Source organism: Brachyistius frenatus, unplaced genomic scaffold (genome assembly GCF_029030835.1).
Source record: "Brachyistius frenatus isolate BFR_SWC_R1_liver_20210118 unplaced genomic scaffold, ASM2903083v1 Contig_30, whole genome shotgun sequence".
NCBI classification, from domain to species: Eukaryota; Metazoa; Chordata; class Actinopteri; family Embiotocidae; genus Brachyistius; species Brachyistius frenatus.
This window is the reverse complement of record NW_027210629.1, coordinates 3,060,667-3,080,137: the sequence shown is the minus strand read 5'-3', so window position 1 is coordinate 3,080,137 and position 19,471 is coordinate 3,060,667. Positions and strand designations below refer to the sequence as shown.

Here is a 19,471-nt window from a genome sequence, read left to right as displayed (position 1 = left end):
CACACACACACACACACACACACACACACAGTGTCACACACATATGCCCTCAACATGGTTTGGCGCTGCTGACTTGTTAGCAAATTTGAGTAGAAGCATTGAGCTGTTTGTGAAACGTGGATTTGTCGGGGTGATGTTACTCCTGTGGATTCAAAGGAGTTAGGATGTTTGGCATTGTGGTGTTACAAGCTCACTGGAAGCAAAGTGCTTAAATAAGATACAAGTCTGATAATGTTGGGGCCAGGCTGAGATGTCCTTGGGTTTTACTTTGCAGAAAGGACAGAGGATCACCTCTCGAGCCGCACACGTTTCAGCACATAATGCCGCTGCTGGTGGGTGTGCGAATGTGGTGGCCAGTTAAGGCTGTCTCACCTTCGGTCAGTTATTTGTCCCTGAAATGTACTGTGTTCAGGTAATTTAGGACAAAAGCTGTTCTAATATCTTTCACTGGAAAGTTTAGAATTTGTATTTGTGGTATGATTTGATGACAGCATGTCATTTAAACACCTGCAGTCTTGCATCATGGACTACAATGGAAATAGGTCTGAGGCATTATTGTGTTGTCCTGACCATTTTGCAGATGTGTATGAACTTGTGTCATAAAAACTAACCTAAATGTACTTCTTAAGCACATTTTCAAGGCCAGAACAATGCAATTGAATCATTTCTCAATTTTTACATATTTAGAGGGACTCTGGGGCATTTTCTCATCAGGGGCCGAGCACCGAGAATCGGTGCGAAAGCGCTATTGTTTTTCGTTAAAATGTTCTTGGACGTTCGACGTTCTTATTCTTACGTAAAGTGATTTGCCTTTTTGGAGGCTTTATCATATTCAAAAGCTCATGAAAGTGGATACGCATTTGTCTCCCGGCGAAAAAGTTCTTATTCTAGTGTAGTCGCGAGTGGGCGCGGCCAAATGGCTCGAGAGCGCCCCCTAAAGAGATGCCCCAGCGGCCACATTTACCTAAATTCGCGAAATCCGGTGGACACGTGTATCACACCTAGACGCACAAAAAAGTTACATTGCACCGTTACGTCAACTCGACAGAAAGTCCACCATTTTGAATTTAGTCGCCATTTCGGCCAATTCTGACACGTCGTACTTTGTCGAACTCCTCCGAGGGATTTTGTCGGACCGACTTGAATTTAGGTTCTATGGATAGAAAACATGTTTGGGATTAAATCTTCTTAAAATAATTCGTTTTTGTCGATGTGTGTGCCCGTGAGAGGCGGCCATTTTGAACGTCTCGCCATGAAACTACGAGTTGCTTTAAATCTTATGTACATGGACCGACCTTCTCCAAACATCACAGGTATGATAACAGCCCCGCCCTGAAGACCCCTGTGGGTTAATATTCACTCATAGTCATAGCGCCCCCTGTTGGCCACTGGAAATGACACTTTTCATACTTTCACATGCTACGTCGAGCTGGTTGATCACATGAACCTAAAGTTGGGTCACAATAACCTGAACATGTAGTGGATGATATATTGAGACATTCGTTCGACTATGTCAATGGGCGTTGCCATGACCATGCGGCAAAGTTGGATGTCTCGCTGTGACACAGGAAGTTGATGTTTAAGGTCAAAGGATGCTTGAAACCTCACAAAACGTGTCACATACATCCGGCGTGGTGAGACATACATCTGATGTGTTTTGCAAGTTGGCATGGCCAAACGGCTCGCCAGCGCCCCCTGCTGGAGACAGGGAACGAGACAAAAATAGCAACTTTAATTAACTTTCTTCTCTTATGTAGAGACTTTCTTAACCGTTGGAAGAGATTGCTGAAGACAAGATGTGGTATTGAGTTTCTTTTTGCAGCAGAAACAGCTTTTGCGTGCATGGGTGGAAACCTCTAATAGCTCTCTTCTATAACAATGTAAGATCCAATATAAATGTACTTGAATAGTGTGTTTGGATATTTGCTCAAAGGGTTTGACTAAGCAAGTTCAAATTCACTCTTCTCTGTCCAGTTGGTGGGCGTGTGAACCAGGAGCTGAAGTACACGCGACAGAAGATAGGTGAGGAGGCCATGTTTAACCCTCAGCTGATGATCCAGACGCCACGGGAGGAGGGAGCCAACGTTCTAACAGTGGATGCCCTCCTGCAGCACCTGGAGTCAGCTATCCGAGCCAGCAGAGTTCATGTTTACCTTTATAACAGGTAATTAACTATTCCGTAGCGTCCCATGTGCTCTGGTCTTGTCTGTCGGCATTATATTTTCCAGTTCTGGACACTTCAAGTCAGGTTTATGTATCGAAAATAAGAAATCACAATTTAACCCAAAGGACAGTTTAATATAATGAAAAAACAAAAGCTATGCAACAATTATGTGAAGCTTGAAGTTTCTGCTGACCCCTGGGGTAATCTCCGAGTTAGTATTTATCTGTGTTGTTATATAATGAGCTGCACAGTATCTAATATTATGTCAGTGCATGCCTGCAGTACTTCATAATGATGACAGATTTAGCAGCATTTGTTCAGTTCAGCCTAAGGGGCTCAGTGTTTTTTATTTCTGTTGAAAAACTAAACAAACTGTTTTTCTTTTTCTTTTACAGACAATGGAAATTAGAAAACTTATGCTACAAATCAGGAGAACTAGTCACAGAAGCTCATTTTATGGATCAGGTAAGATGCAAATGGGGCACCATGACCTTTATTAATTGGTACTTAGCATTTTACTCTCTGGATCATATGGAAATCGGACTGCTCAATGTGTTGTTGTTTTTTTGTCAACACTTCCTGTTGTGTCAATCCTGCTGTGTCTTTATCCAATTAGATCATAGAAAACCTACATCCCTGCCTCATCATCACCCCTTTGGACTGTTTCTGGGAGGGAGCTAAGCTCCAGTCTGGAATGGGCTACCTCCCGTAAGTACATGTAACCTCTTGCTACCAGACATAATATGTATTATATGGTGTTTAGGCGTTATCACAACATGCCAACACGGCATATCATTAGATTGACCGATCTCTTTCAAGCTTAAAGCCACAAAGCTCACATAATGGCTTTACTTACTGTGAGGCCAGTTGACACACTGATTGAAATGTTGTTTTGTTGACAATAAGTGCTGAGTATTGGTTATGGCATCAGTGTATGTTAACAGTATGTTCAGGTTGTTTCCAACTCAGAGTGAGGAGGAGGAGATCTTGTTTTTACGTCTGAAGTAGAGGCTGCTCTAACGCACTCAATCCATCCAAAGAGACACCACTGAGAAACGTGTGTGTGTTTCCGTGTGTGAGTTCGCATGTGCGTGTGCGTGTGTCCTGAACTCGTCCCCTCTGAAGGCTCTATTGTAGTGGTTGCTGGCATGCGTATCGCTGGCGATGGTTTCTCTCCAGCCCTGGGCCTCACACCATTGTCTGGTAGTTCTGTTGCTAATGGCCTGCTGCTACAGTAATACTCAGCAGACCTTTACCTCTGCATGTGTTTGTGCATGCACATAGTGTGATCCATTGCCATCAGTGCATACGTGTGCTTTGTCGATGTGTGAAAGGGTAGCTTGAGTCGCTGTCATCAGTGTGTGTGTGTGTGTGTGTGTGTTTGTGCGCGTGCGTGCGTGCGTGCGTGTGCATGTCCCCTTTGCTCTAAGATGGTAAATAAGGTTTTTACTATGTTCTGGTTGGGAGGCTGGGAATAATAACCCAAGCCTGGTTAGGCACATACAATGTAGTCTGAATGACAGAGAGAGAGAGAGATTCAGAGAAAGAGAGATTGGAATGTGTGAGGAATAGAGAGCATAGAGAGATGAGGTCTGATTTGGAGCAGCAATTCACCCTTTGCATGATGGGAAACGATCTCCACGTATTATATCCTGTCACCTAGCAAGAGAGAGATTTTGTTCCTGCTTTCAGAAATCTGACTGTTATGCAAGATAAAATTTGGGAGTGATTACACCTGAACATCTGACAAATGCAACCCAAACATGAGCACACTTATCTCTTTTGGTTTACTTCTTTTATCATTTTTTTTTTATCACCCTGATCATACTGATAAAACAAGTATCCTACAGACCAGTTCAACAAAATACATTAACACACATTAAACAGACACTCTCAATATATTTTACAATCTAACCAACCAAGCACTTGTATAAGAACAGAAAGATAATGTAGATAAAGCTGATAAAACAGTACATTTCCAGCAGATTTTTTAAATTTTGGACATTAATTAAGGTGGTTATGATAATTATACTCATTAATTCATCAGCCCTCAGTCAGATTGGTTGTGCGGTCTTAAATTAACCAGATTATGAGTAACACTATCCTAACTGTAACCATACTTGTGTTTGATTTTAACTTTGCAGAGGTAAAGGGCCGCTACAGTGGACCAACTTCGACCCGAAGGAGTTACTTGAGGACTTACGAAGGGCAAAATTTGCCGTGGAAGGCTTTGAGGACATGTTGGAAAAGGCAGACATCGGGCACGGCTACATGGATAGACCCTGTCTGAACCCCACTGACCCTGGCTGCCCCCTCACTGCACCCAATAAGAACTCAACCAAGGTAGGAACCCACCTCACCTTGAATTTTTCGGCTCTAAAAATCTGTGAATGCATGCACCATTTATACATTTTGGTCAAACATAAAGTCTTCAGTCTGTGATTAGCTGCTGACAGTTATTTTCTCGCCTGTTGCTTTTATTGCAACAGCCATTCGATGTGGCGCGGGCCCTGAGTGGCGGCTGCCATGGTCTGTCCAGGAAGTACATGCACTGGCAGGAGGAACTGATTGTAGGAGGGACCACCAAGAACGGCAGCGGACCCCTGCTCAGGTAACAGACATGCACACCTTCATAAACACTGCAGTGATCACGACAGCGCTTATTCTGGAAAGACTGTGTGTTTTTTGTTCTCCTATGCTCTCTGAAGCGACGTGTGCGTGTGTGTGCGCTGTGCTATAAATCTCGCAGTCATTAGCAGATTCCAGTGAAATCTTAGAGCTCCAGCTGTTCCTGCTCAGCGCTGGCTGCTCTGCGTGGACACTGCCCACACACACACACACACACACACACACACACACACACACACACACACACACACACACACACACACACACACACACACACACACACACACACACACACACACACACACACACACACACACACACACGTGCACGTACACAGAATGATCTATGGCCTGGCTAGGTTGTCCAAATATACAGCGATTTGGGGTACATGGACTTAATTTCAGCACAAGCACCAAGCCCAAGCTAATAGATTTATACAGACATGTAATACACACAGTTTTAAGGATGAAATAAACATGTCACAGCAGAAAAGAAAACATTACAGTCAGTTATTGTGTTACACACTGATTTTATGTCAGTAAAAAACATCACATTTACATATGAATTAAAAACACAGGCATTTTATTCAGCAATAAGAAGCTCCCTTTAACATGGTAAAGCTACACAAATTATTTATCCAAACACTTTCATGTTAAGTTGCAGTTTGGATGGTGCAGCCACATGCATGTACTCACAAAGGCAAAACCACACATGCATATTCACACACGTACTGGTCACAGAGTACAGTGGGGTGCGTTGTTTGTGTTTTGTTGTTGTGTTTTTTCCTGGCAGGTTTGGGTCATTAAAGTGTCTGTGCGTGTGTGTGTGTGTGTGTGTGTGTGTGTGTGTGTGTGTGTGTGTGTGTGTGTGTGTGTGTGTGTGTGTGTGTGTGTGTGTGTGTGTGTGTGTGTGTGTGTGTGTGTGTGTGTGTGTGTGTGGTAGCTGCTCTCTGCACTGGGCTGTTACTGCTGGCACTCAATTTCTACATCTTGTTTACCGACTGCCACCATTACCGTGATTATCGCCGCATTACAGAGATCACATTCATGAAGAGAATGACAGGTTGATGTCTCCTCCTTTGCTTCGTAAAATTTTAGGATTTGAAAATACAGAGTGTGACTGAACGACTGTTCATAAGCTGCACTCTAGTCCAGAGTCATTAGAAAATAACTAATCAATTATGTTATTTTATTGCCTTCCTAATGCGGACATTAAGAATGTGCACACATCATTACACTGGATATGATGACCCTCGTAGTCAGAAGTCTTGTAGCAGGATCGTGAATCTGAAGCATGTTGGGGGAGAGTAATAAATAAAGGAATTTGTTTTAGATCAGTAAATATGTAAGCACACATTTCTATTGTCTTTTTGATTTACAGAAAACAATGACCAAAAACATTGTTAATCATTGCAGTCCTTAATGGACCTAAAATACAATATAATATTGTTGCTATTTTATTTTGCTCAACTCTGTAAATCTTTGAGGTTTGGTTATATAAAACTATGTCCCTGTTGGTTCTCAAAAACTTTATTTCATTTTTTTAGACCAAAGAATTAATCAGTTAACTAGAAAATACTCCACAAACTTCTTGACGTGATTATTTATAGCTGCAGTATATACATTATAGTCAGCTTAATGAGAAGATGTTTGTGCTGCGTAGTAATGTAATGAAGTCAGTCTCTTGGCAGTAGTCACATCATATGGAGCAATACAATGCCAATATGGCAAATTAACTTAATACAACATTGGTCATGATGACTGTTATCCACTGTGCTCCAGGCATTGTGGTTTTGATCTATTTAACTTTTTTTTTTTCTCTTCTTTTGCTGGTTAAACTATCACTTTCTCTGTTGTGGGATATCCTTGATCAGAAATGAAGCACATTTTGAGTTTTGGCATTTTTGGTTTCTGGTATGATTCCATGTTTTCAGCATCTGTCACGGTCCTGTTGGTTTGGTGCTCCTAAAAGACAGTTAGCTTGACACCAAATCTGTTAAGCCTCATGAGTTCAAAGCTTGCCCAAGATCCAGCATTTTCACTTCTTATCTGTGGAATCAAACAAAAATACTGATTGATATGTTTTGTACACTTAAAAAATAAAAAAAATTTAAAAAAAATCCAAGTTTTGATTTACATGTTTTTTGCACAGTCCAGAAAGCCAGCTCATCACCTCGTCGATCTTCCAGTGTCAACGTGATGCTGTCACTGACCGCTTGCACCTCATTGACCTCCTCCTTTTTGTTCTCCCTCTTTCATCCTTTCCATGTTTCCCTCCCTCTCACTCTGCCACCCTTCTTCCTTCCCTCCTCTCTAGTGCCCAGGCCTTACAGACCATGTTCCAGCTGATGACTCCCAAGCAGATGTTTGAGCACTTTCGGCGCTACGACGAGGTTTCCCACATCAACTGGAATGAAGAAAAGGCTGCAGCTATACTGGAAGCCTGGCAGAGGAAATACTCTGAGGTAAGGGCCAAAACGCTCAGAAATGAGAGAGAGATTCAGAAAAGAGAGAAAGGGAAGAGAAAAGAGGAAAGAAATCTACCCTAAATCCTCTACAACCACACTGTAAATCACCGGCCGGATACAGGTGAACATGAAAAGGCCCCATCCAAAGCCCGGGCCCCTGATAGATACTAGAACCACTGTTGGTGTGTGGTACAGGTCTGAAGCTTCCCTCTCACTGCTCAGTGGAGAGGAGCAATAGAGCAACAGGGTGAGCATGTCTGGAATACATTAAGGGAGTGCTGGATATCTCTCTTTTTCTTCTCTCTCTCGCACTCTTGTTCCCTCTCTCTCTCTCTCTCTCTCTCTTAACTCAACACACAAACACACGCAAACACACTCAAAAGTTCACACAATCGCTTTCCCAGCTGTGGCCCCATTGGTGGCTCATGTGTGACATCATCTGGTCTTTGTTTTGGGGGGCCCCTACCTCTGTTCCACACAGTGTGACCTTGTGTGTGTGTGTGTGTGTGCGTGCGTGTGTGTGTGCGTGTGTGTGTGTGTGTGTGGGCTCAGGGATCACTGGTGGAAAACCATTTATTCAAATTTGGTTTATTCTTTATAATCAATGGCAAACATAAAAGTAGAAAAGCATTCCAAATATGGTGACTGTGTGTGTGTTGTTGGTGTACATTATGCACTTTTAGGCGTGACTGCAAGAATGTGCATGCATGTCGGTATGTGCCTGACACATGTGCGAATTTACACGTGGGTGCGAGTGGAGTGTGTGTGTGATCTAGTGCGTGTTTCCTAATGTGTGTCAGCCAGCATTACTCCCCACTGAGCAGTTACTGCAGTTCAATGTTGAAGCCATCTGTCTGCTCTGAGATAGTAAGAGAGCAAGAGGATGGGTCATGGTACCGTCTGCAGATTCTCATACAGGAGGCACAGCTCCCTGTTCATGACACATGGGATGAGCTGTAGTTATTATATATATCAAATATTATTTATCAAACTGGTCAGAAAACAGATTGCAAGCACCAAATATCTTTCAATCAATAATGGATGAATATTAGTGTCACTGTGTCGTCTTGCTTTTTAACTGTTGAGTGCATAATCTTCCATCTGAAATACAAATGTACCCCCAGGTACCAATGAAGAAAACTTGAAGTAGTAAATAAGAAAGATTAATATTATTCTCCTGCAAATCAGGGGCAAGTGCACTTGTTTTTTGTTTTTTTTACAAAAACTTCTTCCTCCCTCCCCTTCTTTATATCTATTTCCATTTATGTCTCTTTTTAGGCAGTGCTGCAGAGTGTGGCAGCAAATTCCTCTCAGAAGGTCTTGTCTTTCACAACCACCACTCTGGAAGATATTCTCAAGTCTTTCTCTGACATCAGTGTCATCCGTGTGGCCAGCGGGTACCTGCTGATGGTAAGACCATAGCCCTAATAAAGAGGAAAATATATTTTTGGAGTTCAATCTTTCTTGAATGTTACGAGTCTTGGACTGAAGAAGACAAAATCAGGTTATAGTAACCAAATAAAAGAGAAGGGAATGTGTCCATTGTAATGACTGAGTTACACACGTAACGGCGTGATTCATGAATGGTTTGCTTGTTTTCTGTTTGTGTCCAGCTGGCCTATGCGTGTCTGACCATGCTGAGGTGGGACTGTGCCAAGTCTCAGGGGGCCGTAGGGCTGGCGGGTGTCCTGCTAGTGACACTCTCTGTGGCAGCTGGTCTGGGCCTCTGCTCTCTCCTGGGCATCTCCTTCAATGCGGCCACCACGCAGGTAACTCACACACGTGACACTCTGGGCCACCGGTTAGTAGAGATCGAATCCTGCGACTCGCACTCACAAAAGACACGAAACACAGAGTGAACACGTTAGGCCAGCTTTTATATCCTGCTCAAAACAACTGCCTCATTAAGATACTGAAATAGGAGATCTGATGCCAGTTTTTGATCCTTGATGCTTCAGACAAATTTAGTTTAGGGCCAAAAATGTGTTGTGGTTTAATTCAGAGTGCTTGATTATTAACACCACATAACAATATCATTGTTATCCTAACATAGCCTTGTATTATACTGGATATTATTTGAGCGAGTATCTGTAGTGATGTGTGGTTCTGGCTGCTCTGCATCAGCTCATGAAGCCTGTTGTGTTGCGCTACAGGTGCTCCCCTTCTTGGCTCTGGGAGTCGGAGTGGATGATGTCTTCCTGCTCGCTCACGCCTTCAGTGAGACCGGACAGAACAAGAGGATCCCTTTCGAGGTGAGGCACACATCCAGGCTCACCTGCTTCTGTTCTCCCTGCTCCTACCTCATCTACTGTCTTATCTACTCTCTAGAGGAATGTGTGAAAGCCTGTCTGTGCCTGTGATCATCAAACAACTCGATGTGCCACACACTCAACCCACTTATCTAAGTAACAGTTCATATGAAACTGTTCCAATCTCATCAGTTAGTATTAGATAATTGATTCAGTTTCTGTGTCGTGACTTTGAAGATGTTTGTCTTCAAAGCTTTATACTCATAAAGTCACATGTATTATCTCATGCAACAACCAGAATTTGTTTTAAGTCTGCTTCACACGCTGCATGAATATTAAGTTACTTGATTGAATACTCGTGTTTTAAAATTACACAATCTTACTCAGTGTTTCATGTCAATTTTTGAAATTAAAGAAGTACTTTGTACATTCATAGTGATTTAAAGTATAGATATTACCAACAGAAATAATTGGTGTCCTCCACAATCCCATACAAAAAAATGAAATAAAATAAAAGTTAAAAAAAAGCTTAGAACCCAAAATTTATGTGAATAATGTGCGGTGGCCTCGTGTGTGTGTGTGTGTGTGTGTGTGTGGTAACTTTTCATCCGCACAGGGGGAAAACACAGGCATGTATTTGCTTGTTTTTGTTTTCCCCTGTGGACCTCCCCTTCTAGCCCTTGTCTCTACGCCTCCCTCATCCCCCAGCTTCCTTTGTGCGGCCGAGATGAAAACTAAACAGAGCTGAACCTGATCTCTCCTGTCTGACACACACTCACTCACACACACACACACACACACACACACACACACACACACACACACACACACACACACACACACACACACACACACACACACACACACACACACACACACACACACACACACACACACAAAGATACACACGCCTGCAGACATTCCCTGTGTGGTCCTGCACGTCCTCAAATCTTCACACAGATGCCGCCAACCCTTCCAGGGCTGCGTGCATGCTTATCACTGCTCTCATTGAGTATACTGATTATAGCAAATATTTTTTTTCAAGTTGTTCGGCAGGAATGATATCACCAAAGTTTAGTCATGTTGTTCTTCGTGCCTTTTTTTACACACTTCAAACAAAAGTATACAGACCCAGGTGGATTGCCTAAGCACTTCAGGACTTCAAGAAACAGTGCAATCACTGTCAGTCATATCACTGTTAAGATGATTGTACATAATCTCAAGTATTACACGTTTGCCTTTGGCTAAGGTCTCATCAGAAGTTTCAGAATGCTTTTCCTTTCATCTCCCTCTCTCTCTCTGTCTGTCTGTGTCAGGACCGTACGGGGGAGTGTCTGAAGAGGACAGGGGCCAGCGTGGCCCTCACCTCTATCAGTAATGTCACGGCATTCTTCATGGCAGCCCTCATCCCCATCCCAGCGCTCAGAGCCTTTTCTCTACAGGTATGATGTGTGTTTCTCTGTCTTTCACTCTCTCTGTGTGTGTGTGTGTGTGTGTGTGTGTGTGTGTGTGTGTGTGTGTGTGTGTGTGTGTGTGTGTGTGTGTGTGTGTGTGTGTGTGCGCGCGCGTGTGCGCATGTGGTGTACCTTTACCTCTGCATGTGTTTGTGCATGCACATAGTGCATACGTGTGCTTTGTCGATGTGTGAAAGGGTAGCTTGAGTCGCTGTCATCAGTGTGTGTGTGTGTGTACGTATGTACGTGCGTGTGTGTGTGTGCATGCGTGCATGCGTGCGTGTGTGTGTGTGTGCGTGCGTGCGTGTGTGTGTGTGTGTGTGTGTGTGTGTGTGTTCAGTCGTGTGGGGCCTCTCACTCACTAATAGTCCTGTTCCAGTCCTCATTGGCTCCAGATTTCTCCAGACTGTTTTATTGATTTCATTCATCAAATTGAAGGTGTGTGTATGTGTCTGTGTGTGCATGAGGAGGAGTGTGTGTTTTGTTAAATCCATCCCGCCCTCCTTCTTTGAGGCTGTTTAGTGGTTGGCCCGGTGTCTGTCCAGATTGTGGCTGAGGTCCATGTAACTGAATCCCTCTGCGTGTGTGTGTGTGTGTGTGTGTGTGTGTGTGTGTGTGTGTGTGTGTGTGTGTGTGTGTGTGTGTGTGTGTGTGTGTGTGTGTGTGTGTGTGTGTGTGTGTGTGTGTGTGTGTGTGTGTGTGTGTGTGTACTCGCATATCCTCACGCTCATGTGTATGTGTGAGTGTAGTATCTGTGTGGGAGGTTTGAAAAGCAATGGCCTAGTTGTTTGTGCGCGTGTGTGTATGTGCAAAGGTGGGGGATCCAGAGGGGAGCTCTGACTTCTCTAACATCTGTCAGTAATTATAGACGTCACCAGAACAGTGAAAACTAGTACAGAAAGTGACGTCTGACAAAATGCCTCCAATAATTTCTGAACTGTTATTTCATTTAAACACTCACTCAGTCACAGTGATACATCCTGTGAGGAGAGGATATGGTTGGATTAATCCTTTGATGGCTACTGTATGCAGGCTGAGTCTTTGCAGCAGTATAATAAATAGAAGAATAGAGCTAGAAAACAAAACATAAATATAAAAAATATATATATAAACATGTGTGGGCTGCAAAAAAACAGGTTTTGAATGACACATCAGCTTGGTGTTCGGGTCAATGTGGGACTTATAATATTGGTTCGTGGAAAGTCATATTGATTTTATCGTTAAAGGAGGCTGTCGTCACTTTATTGGATCCACTATGTATTGCTGTTGTGTTGAAACCCAGCTGACTCTGGGCAAAGGCAGGGTACACTCTGGACAGACCGCTAGTCCATCACAGAGCCAACACAAAAAGACAGATAAAAAGACAGACAACTATAGACGCTCACATTCATTAACAACTACTGGCAATTTCAACTCACCAATTAACCTAACATGCTTTTCTTTGGACGGCGGGAGCTGGAGTGCCCGGATAAAACCCACAAAGGCACAGAGAGAACATGCAAACTCCACACCGAAAACCCCAGCCGAGGTTCGAGAACCTTCTTGCCGGAAGCGACTGTGCTAACCACTGCATGATCGTGCCACCTCAGTGTATCTCATTTTAATTGATTCCCCAACACGATCAGGATAGTGGAATATGGACCTTACGTCTGTGTTTGCGCACTTCTTCTCACGTGATGTCTTTCCAGCCCGTTATGCATATTGTGGTGATGAACAGGAGTTTTTAAAGTTAGCTAATCGAATCCACGGCGTTACGAACATGTAGAGTAGATTGCATAAAGGTTGGCTGTGTGAAACTTTAGCCAATTAGGTAACCATGTTATTCATTTAATTTCCATGTGGATGTTGAACAGGCTACAACTCGACCCCCTTCTACACGTCATATAACTACTACGTCAGCTTTTTGACTGACTGAAACTATCACTTAACATACTATGTACTTCTGAGTGTTTCAAAAAGCAGAGTGAGATGCTTTTTGTTTTGTTGTGAGTGCAGTGTTTTTTTGTCAGAACTACTGATTGGTACATTTATTTCCCCTCACTGTATTCTTCTTTGTTTCTGTTATCACCTGTTTCTGAAAGGGTTTCAAACAGATCAGGAACTTAGGTTAACTGTGTGCAGAAAGCAAAGAAAGCTGGCAAAGTTTGACAGCTATCAGCAGCCAAAGTTAAAAATCAAGCATCATGAAACACACCAGTCAAATAAATATAGACAATAAACTCACTCAATAGACAATTTGGACACGTAGTTTAAGAAGGGAGGTTACCTAAAGAAGACCGTATAGTATAATAAATGTAAGTGACAGATTGTAGTCTAAGTGCTGGTTACACAAAATCACAATCTCTCTCCCTCACCCCCTTCTTCTTCTCTCACTCTTACTCTCTTTCTCACACACACACACACACACACACACACACACACACACACACACACACACACACACACACACACACACACACACACACACACACACACACACACACACACACACACACACACACACACACACACACACACAGAGTGAGGTAAGATGTCGCCACATTGAGTACAATATTAGCACGTGTGGATAGATGGCTTTAGTACAGCGAGTCTGTCAAACATGATCCGTTTACCCCATGGGTCTAATCCATGCAGCCTCGCTTCATACACACACACACACACGTTGCGATAAGCAAACGCGCGACACACAGACATACCATGCATACTTTACACTTGAGACTGGTGGAGGGAAACTTCATGGACTAAACAATTATGGTGATACCCATCTTATATTATGGAACACACACACACACACACACACACACACACACACACACACACACACACACACACACACACACACACACACACACACACACACACATACATCACAACCACAACCAGTGACACTCGTCTCTTAACCTCACATCAGTGCAGAGATATGTGCCGCTGTGTACGTGTGTGTCTCTTTATCAGCATTAAACGCTTCCTGTGGTCGACTCTTGCCTGGATTCCTTTTTCTCTCTTCCCTCCGTTATGTCTATCATTCACCTCCATCCATTAACGTATGAACAAAAAAAAGAATCTTGTCCCGATAACAACACAAAAACACACACAGGAACACACACGTTCATATGCAGAGGACAGATGTGATGATAAATATCTCCTCTGTGGGGTCAGCTAGCGGTCACTATGTGTGTGAGCAGAGTCGTACTGTATCTGTCTGGATGTTAGTGGGCCAATTGAGAATTAATTGTTCTCCTCTACTTCCAGAGGTTTTCTTCTAACTTTCGTTGACATTATTCCTCTCTCGTTGACTGAGCAGAGCTGAGGAATGAGGGAGGGCGAGGATGTGTGTGTGTGTGTGTGTGTGTGTGTGTGTGTGTGTGTGTGTGTGTGTGTGTGTGTGTGTGTGTGTGTGTGTGTGTGTGTGTGTGTGTGTGTGTGTGTGTGTGTTTCTGTGTGGTGTTAAGGTGTGGTTTAAGTAGGAGGCTGTACCGTTTTTTTTAATCTGGCAGTAGATATGTAGGTTTATGTGCATTTTTTTTGTGTAAGGTGTGTGTGTGTGTGTGTGTGTGTGTGTGTGTGTGTGTGTGTGTGTGTGTGTGTGTGTGTGTGTGTGTGTGTGTGTGTGTGTGTGTGTGTGTGTGTGTGTGTGTGTGTGTGTGTGTGTGTGTGTGTGTGTGTGTTGTCTGTGCAGCCGCAGCGCCTGCTCATCACCTCAGGCCCCGCAGGCCTCTGGCTCCTTGGGTGGTCTGGCACACACACACAGGCCTGTGTGCGTTTGTGCGTGTGTGCGTGTGTGTGCGTGCGTGTGTGTGTGTAGTGGTCTGGCAACTACGCAATATCCAGATTGTACTCTGGGCAGGGCCCCAACCTAACCCCAACCCCCACCCTCTGCTCCAGTGCACCACCTTCAAATACTTAACCACAACATTGTACTGGCTTCTATTACACATACACACAAGCCTTGCTTTTTATCTGCACACGCAGTGTTTTTGTCTTGAAAGGAACTGAAAATGTGTTGAAAGGCAGTTTTTCCTTGACATGAGCTTTTTCAGATCGTGTTAGTTTAATCTGTACTTAAGGTTTACACAGGATAATTGTTTGAGGCTTCTTCACAATCATTTTGCAGTTTAAAACTTGTTCACAGATGGTAATATGTGAAAAACTTTTCTTTGCATTTCCATGGTCTGGAAAAAAAATATCTTCTGTTTATTTTTCTTTCTTTTTTAGATTTTAAGACACCTTTTTGAAGTCCAGTTCCTTTAGAATGTATCCCACCATTACTTTCTGCTTTGTGTATCACCCACCACCTGTCTTGTATCAGTTTTTAACTGAATACAAATAATAGAAATCAGTCACAAGTCTGATCCTTTTCTCTGATAAAAGCAATTTTTTTTTTTTCCCACAAAGTAACAACGTTTTCTGTGTATCTTGCAGGCGGCTGTGGTGGTGGTGTTTAACTTTGCCATGGTGCTGCTCATCTTCCCCGCCATCCTCAGCATGGATCTGTACCGACGAGAAGACAGACGTTTTGACATTTTCTGTTGCTTCCACAGGTGTGCATACACACACTGTACACACGTACGGACACACAAAGGCGTTCTTTCTTTCTGATGAAGGTTACTGCTTCCCTGTCTTTTTAGTTCTTGCTTTTATCTGTTCCTCAGATGTCTGATCTGACAATCAATAACTTAAACACACGGTTATCTCTGAGATATCTTCGCCTTAATCCCCCTCAGTCAAAACCTAATTACTGCTGAAGACGTCTCGCTCTGTCTGGCTGCGTGGTTGTTTGATTGTGTGTTTATCTGTCATAGTCTTTATTAAACTTTACTAGTCTGCCTGCCAGCCTGGGCATGCTTGTTGGCTCAGCGATCATACAGATGTGTACACACGCTATTAAATTCCATTGTTGGGTTTCAGCTCTATTTTCATGCTCTTGGCAGAGAGAAGATACACAATAACATATGGCTGATGAATATACTTTACAGATGCAATGCAACGCTTAACTATTTCACACAATCTAATGTTGTATGTATGTATGTCTTAAAACTTTCACCATTTAATCTCTACATTTTCTTTCACAGCAGTCCATGGTCTGACTTGTTTCCGCTGTGTTTATCTCTGCAGCCCATGTGCCAACCGTGTGATTCAGATCGAGCCTCAGGCGTACCTGGACGGGGCAGACGGGAGTCACTACAGCCCTCCCCCATCATATCGCACCCCTCCTCCCTCATATCGCACGCCTCCCCCAAGCTACAGCAGCCCCCCTCCGTCCTATAGTAGCCATGGATTCGCCCAGCAGACCCAAATCACCATGCAGTCCACGGTACAGCTCAGGACAGAGTATGATCCTCGCACTCAGGCCTTCTACACCACAGCCGAGCCCAGATCCCAGATCTCTGTGCAGCCCATCAACCCAGCTCCGATTAGGAGCAACCCTAACAGTGACTATTACAACAACAACAACAACGCCAGCGGTAGCAGGAACAGCTGCAACAGCAATAACGGCAATCTCAGCAACAACAACAGTGGGAGCCGAAGTAACGGGGGATCTCGAGGTTCTGCCACCTTCTCCCATCTCCGCCCTGCACCTCCTCATGCTGCCCCGACTTCAAGTGCTTGCTCAGTTCCTCAGGGAGATGCAGCCTCATCAACTGGCCAAAGTCCCGAGAACAACAGCTCCACTCGGGACCTGTTGTCCCCTGTCGGAGAAGCCTCACGGGGCCTGCGCTGCCTCGAGCCCCCCTGCTCCCGCTGGACCTTGGCCTCTTTTGCTGAGAAGCACTACGCTCCGTTCCTTCTGCAGCCCACCACCAAGGTGAGTTTAATTTCTCTGTGTCTGTTTGTACAGAAGAAAGAGAGAAAAAGAGGCAGAATAGCTTCTGTGTGAGGTAAAGGTGTGTTTGTGTGCTGACTCAGTGTGGTGTTAATTTGAAGGGCAGGGTTAGTCACAAGAGTGAATAGAGTCGATGGAGGAAATCTGGGGTGGAGGTTGTGGTCCGGTCCTATCTGAGTCACACACAGACACACACACACACACACACACACACACACACACACACACAGCCTGACCTCAGTCTCGTGGGTGGCCAGTCCTCTCAAAGCCTTCCCAAACTGAAATCATCTGGTGGCCTGTACTTGACACTAGAAAATGTTCCTCAATTTCATTACACTGTCAAATGTTTCTTCATATTACCAAATTGCTTCATGCACTCCTGTGATGCCTTAATCCAACACTCCCATTATTGCTGAATGACTCAAAGGAAAAGTCTGGTTTATTACAATCTGGGTCTTATTTTCTTCTTTTTGGCCATCATGGCATGGCAGCTTTGCTATGATGTTTAAAAAAAAAAAGTCTGACAAATTGTAAACAAGCAGACAGCTTATTTGGGGATAAAAACAAAAAAAATGATGTAATGGTCGGTAAGCCTGCACGCAGTTAGTCAAAACTGAACCAGAAAATCATTCTGCAAACTTTGATGGATGCAACAATAGACAATTTGGACAAAAATCTTAGAGTTAATTTTTTTGGTTTTTCTTCATAAGTTTGGCTGACCTCAAAGTTTTCCTAAAATCTGCACAATCATATGTGTCTCTTGGCCTGTCAGAGATCTTTACACTATATTGTCACTAATTAATTAAAGTAAATAATTCCTCCTGTGCATCTTTTCAAGTATGTTGTTAAAATCCACCTAAGGCTTCGCATTCATCGTCTATATTTCAGTTTTTCACTTATTCAGAATATGCAACACACTGTCAGAGGTAATGAGTGCAGGTTGATGTGCAGTGAATTGATTGATGAAGCTGTGTCTTCCTCCCTCTGAACCCAGGTGGTTGTGATTGTGCTGTTCCTCTGCCTGCTGGGAGTCAGCCTGTACGGGACCACCCAGGTGAGGGATGGCCTGGAGCTGACAGACATCATACCCAGAGAGACCAGCGAGTACGACTTCATCGGGGCCCAGTTCAAGTTCTTCTCTTTCTACAACATGTACGTGGTGACCCAGCGTGCTGACTACGCCCAGAACCAGCCACTGCTGGACCAGCTCCACCAGAGGTTCCACACTGTTCGCTATGTGCTGAAGGAGGACAATGGACAGCTGCCCCGCATGTGGCTTCACTACTTCAGGGACTGGCTGCAAGGTGAAATTAAGCTTGATATAAAATGACCACCCCAACCCAAATTGGATTTGGTCATATGCGCTATTTTGTCAATTTTATTTCCAATGAAATCAGTCAGATGTTGGATCATGAGTCAGAGTCAGTGTGAGTTACCATCACACTGACATCACAGTTGATTTTCTTTTCTTTATACCTCATTTAACATCACTCTCTAGGATAGTTAAAGCATGGAAATAATTTACTTTTTCATGAAACATTTGTGAGATCATAATTTTCTTCTGTGTTTTGACATAAATCTGCAGGAAACAAGATGTTAGGCAGCAGTTCAGAAGTAGGAAGGGGATTGCAAAATGGACACTGACAGTAGCTGATTAAAATCACTTGTGTCTTCCACAAGTGGGGCTTATGGAGGAGGCTGAATCGAGGGGGTCACAGTTTTCAACTGCCTTATGCAATGCAGTGTGTTAGAATCTTTGGCAGCAAGTTGCAGATGATGTTGGCGGGGCAAATTGTCAATCACAGACACATATTTAACTCATATTAGTATTACTCATGCTAGTATTTATCATTTTCAAATTAAATGTATTACTCAAAAAACATTAGATATTTGGCATGTGCACACCTTTAATGTATGGAAGCTTAGGTACATTTTTCTCAATGGCAGCATTCACTTTGGGATTCCTGGTTATATAGTGTATAGAAGTATATAGAACTATAAATTGCCATGGAACAAGACTATTATCTTTCACATGTCAACCCAATCCAAGCATGGCTTCATTTTTAGTGAGAAAACACACTCGCTGACTCGCTCTTAGCGATAAAACACATTGTGAGAGTCTGTGTGTGAGGCGGCTGGGAGCCACACAGAGTGTGTGTGTGTGTGTGTGTGTGTGTGTGTGTGTGTGTGTGTGTGTGTGTGTGTGTGTGTGTGTGTGTGTGTGTGTGTGTGTGTGTGTGTGTGTGTGTGTGTGTGTGTGTGTGTGTGTGTGTGTGTGAGGAGGGGGGTGGGGGGGCAGAGAGAGAGAGAACTGTGTCTGATATTGCTCTGCAATGGTGGGACAAATTGGAGCCAGACAGGCCAAGGAACGAGACCCAAAACAACATCTCCCAGAGACGGACCACAGCATGAGCCTTGGGGGAGAGCCGAGAGAAGCGGAATGATACACATATGGATTAGAGAGTAGTATAGAAAAGGAGGCACATGTTACTGATATTGTCTCTAACGATCGCTTTGAATTAAAAACAGCAGATTTTAGGCTTTTGAAGTCATGTTTGGTGGTTGAGAATGGAACCGAGTTATCATATTAAATAAATCAAGCTTATTATAGGGTTAGGCTTAGGTTGCAGTGTTGTGTTATTTGTGCCGGGTTATTATGTGTGGTGTTTTTCCTGTGAACTGTGT

General features: G+C 43.6%; 1 protein-coding gene across 2 annotated transcripts in view; it reads left to right on the top strand.

Annotated features, from left to right (window-relative positions):
* Positions 1–19,471, top strand: part of ptch1 (patched 1) — a 55,261-nt gene that overhangs the window by 17,576 nt on the left and 18,214 nt on the right. For both annotated transcript variants that reach the window (XM_069699553.1, XM_069699554.1), the window contains exons 3-15: positions 1,975–2,164; positions 2,560–2,629; positions 2,781–2,872; positions 4,309–4,507; positions 4,654–4,775; positions 7,109–7,256; positions 8,538–8,669; positions 8,873–9,028; positions 9,413–9,511; positions 10,825–10,950; positions 15,385–15,503; positions 16,078–16,768; positions 17,781–18,090. In XM_069699553.1, coding sequence (XP_069555654.1) covers positions 1,975–2,164; positions 2,560–2,629; positions 2,781–2,872; positions 4,309–4,507; positions 4,654–4,775; positions 7,109–7,256; positions 8,538–8,669; positions 8,873–9,028; positions 9,413–9,511; positions 10,825–10,950; positions 15,385–15,503; positions 16,078–16,768; positions 17,781–18,090 — 2,454 coding nt within the window. The remainder of the gene's footprint in view (positions 1–1,974; positions 2,165–2,559; positions 2,630–2,780; positions 2,873–4,308; positions 4,508–4,653; positions 4,776–7,108; positions 7,257–8,537; positions 8,670–8,872; positions 9,029–9,412; positions 9,512–10,824; positions 10,951–15,384; positions 15,504–16,077; positions 16,769–17,780; positions 18,091–19,471) is intronic.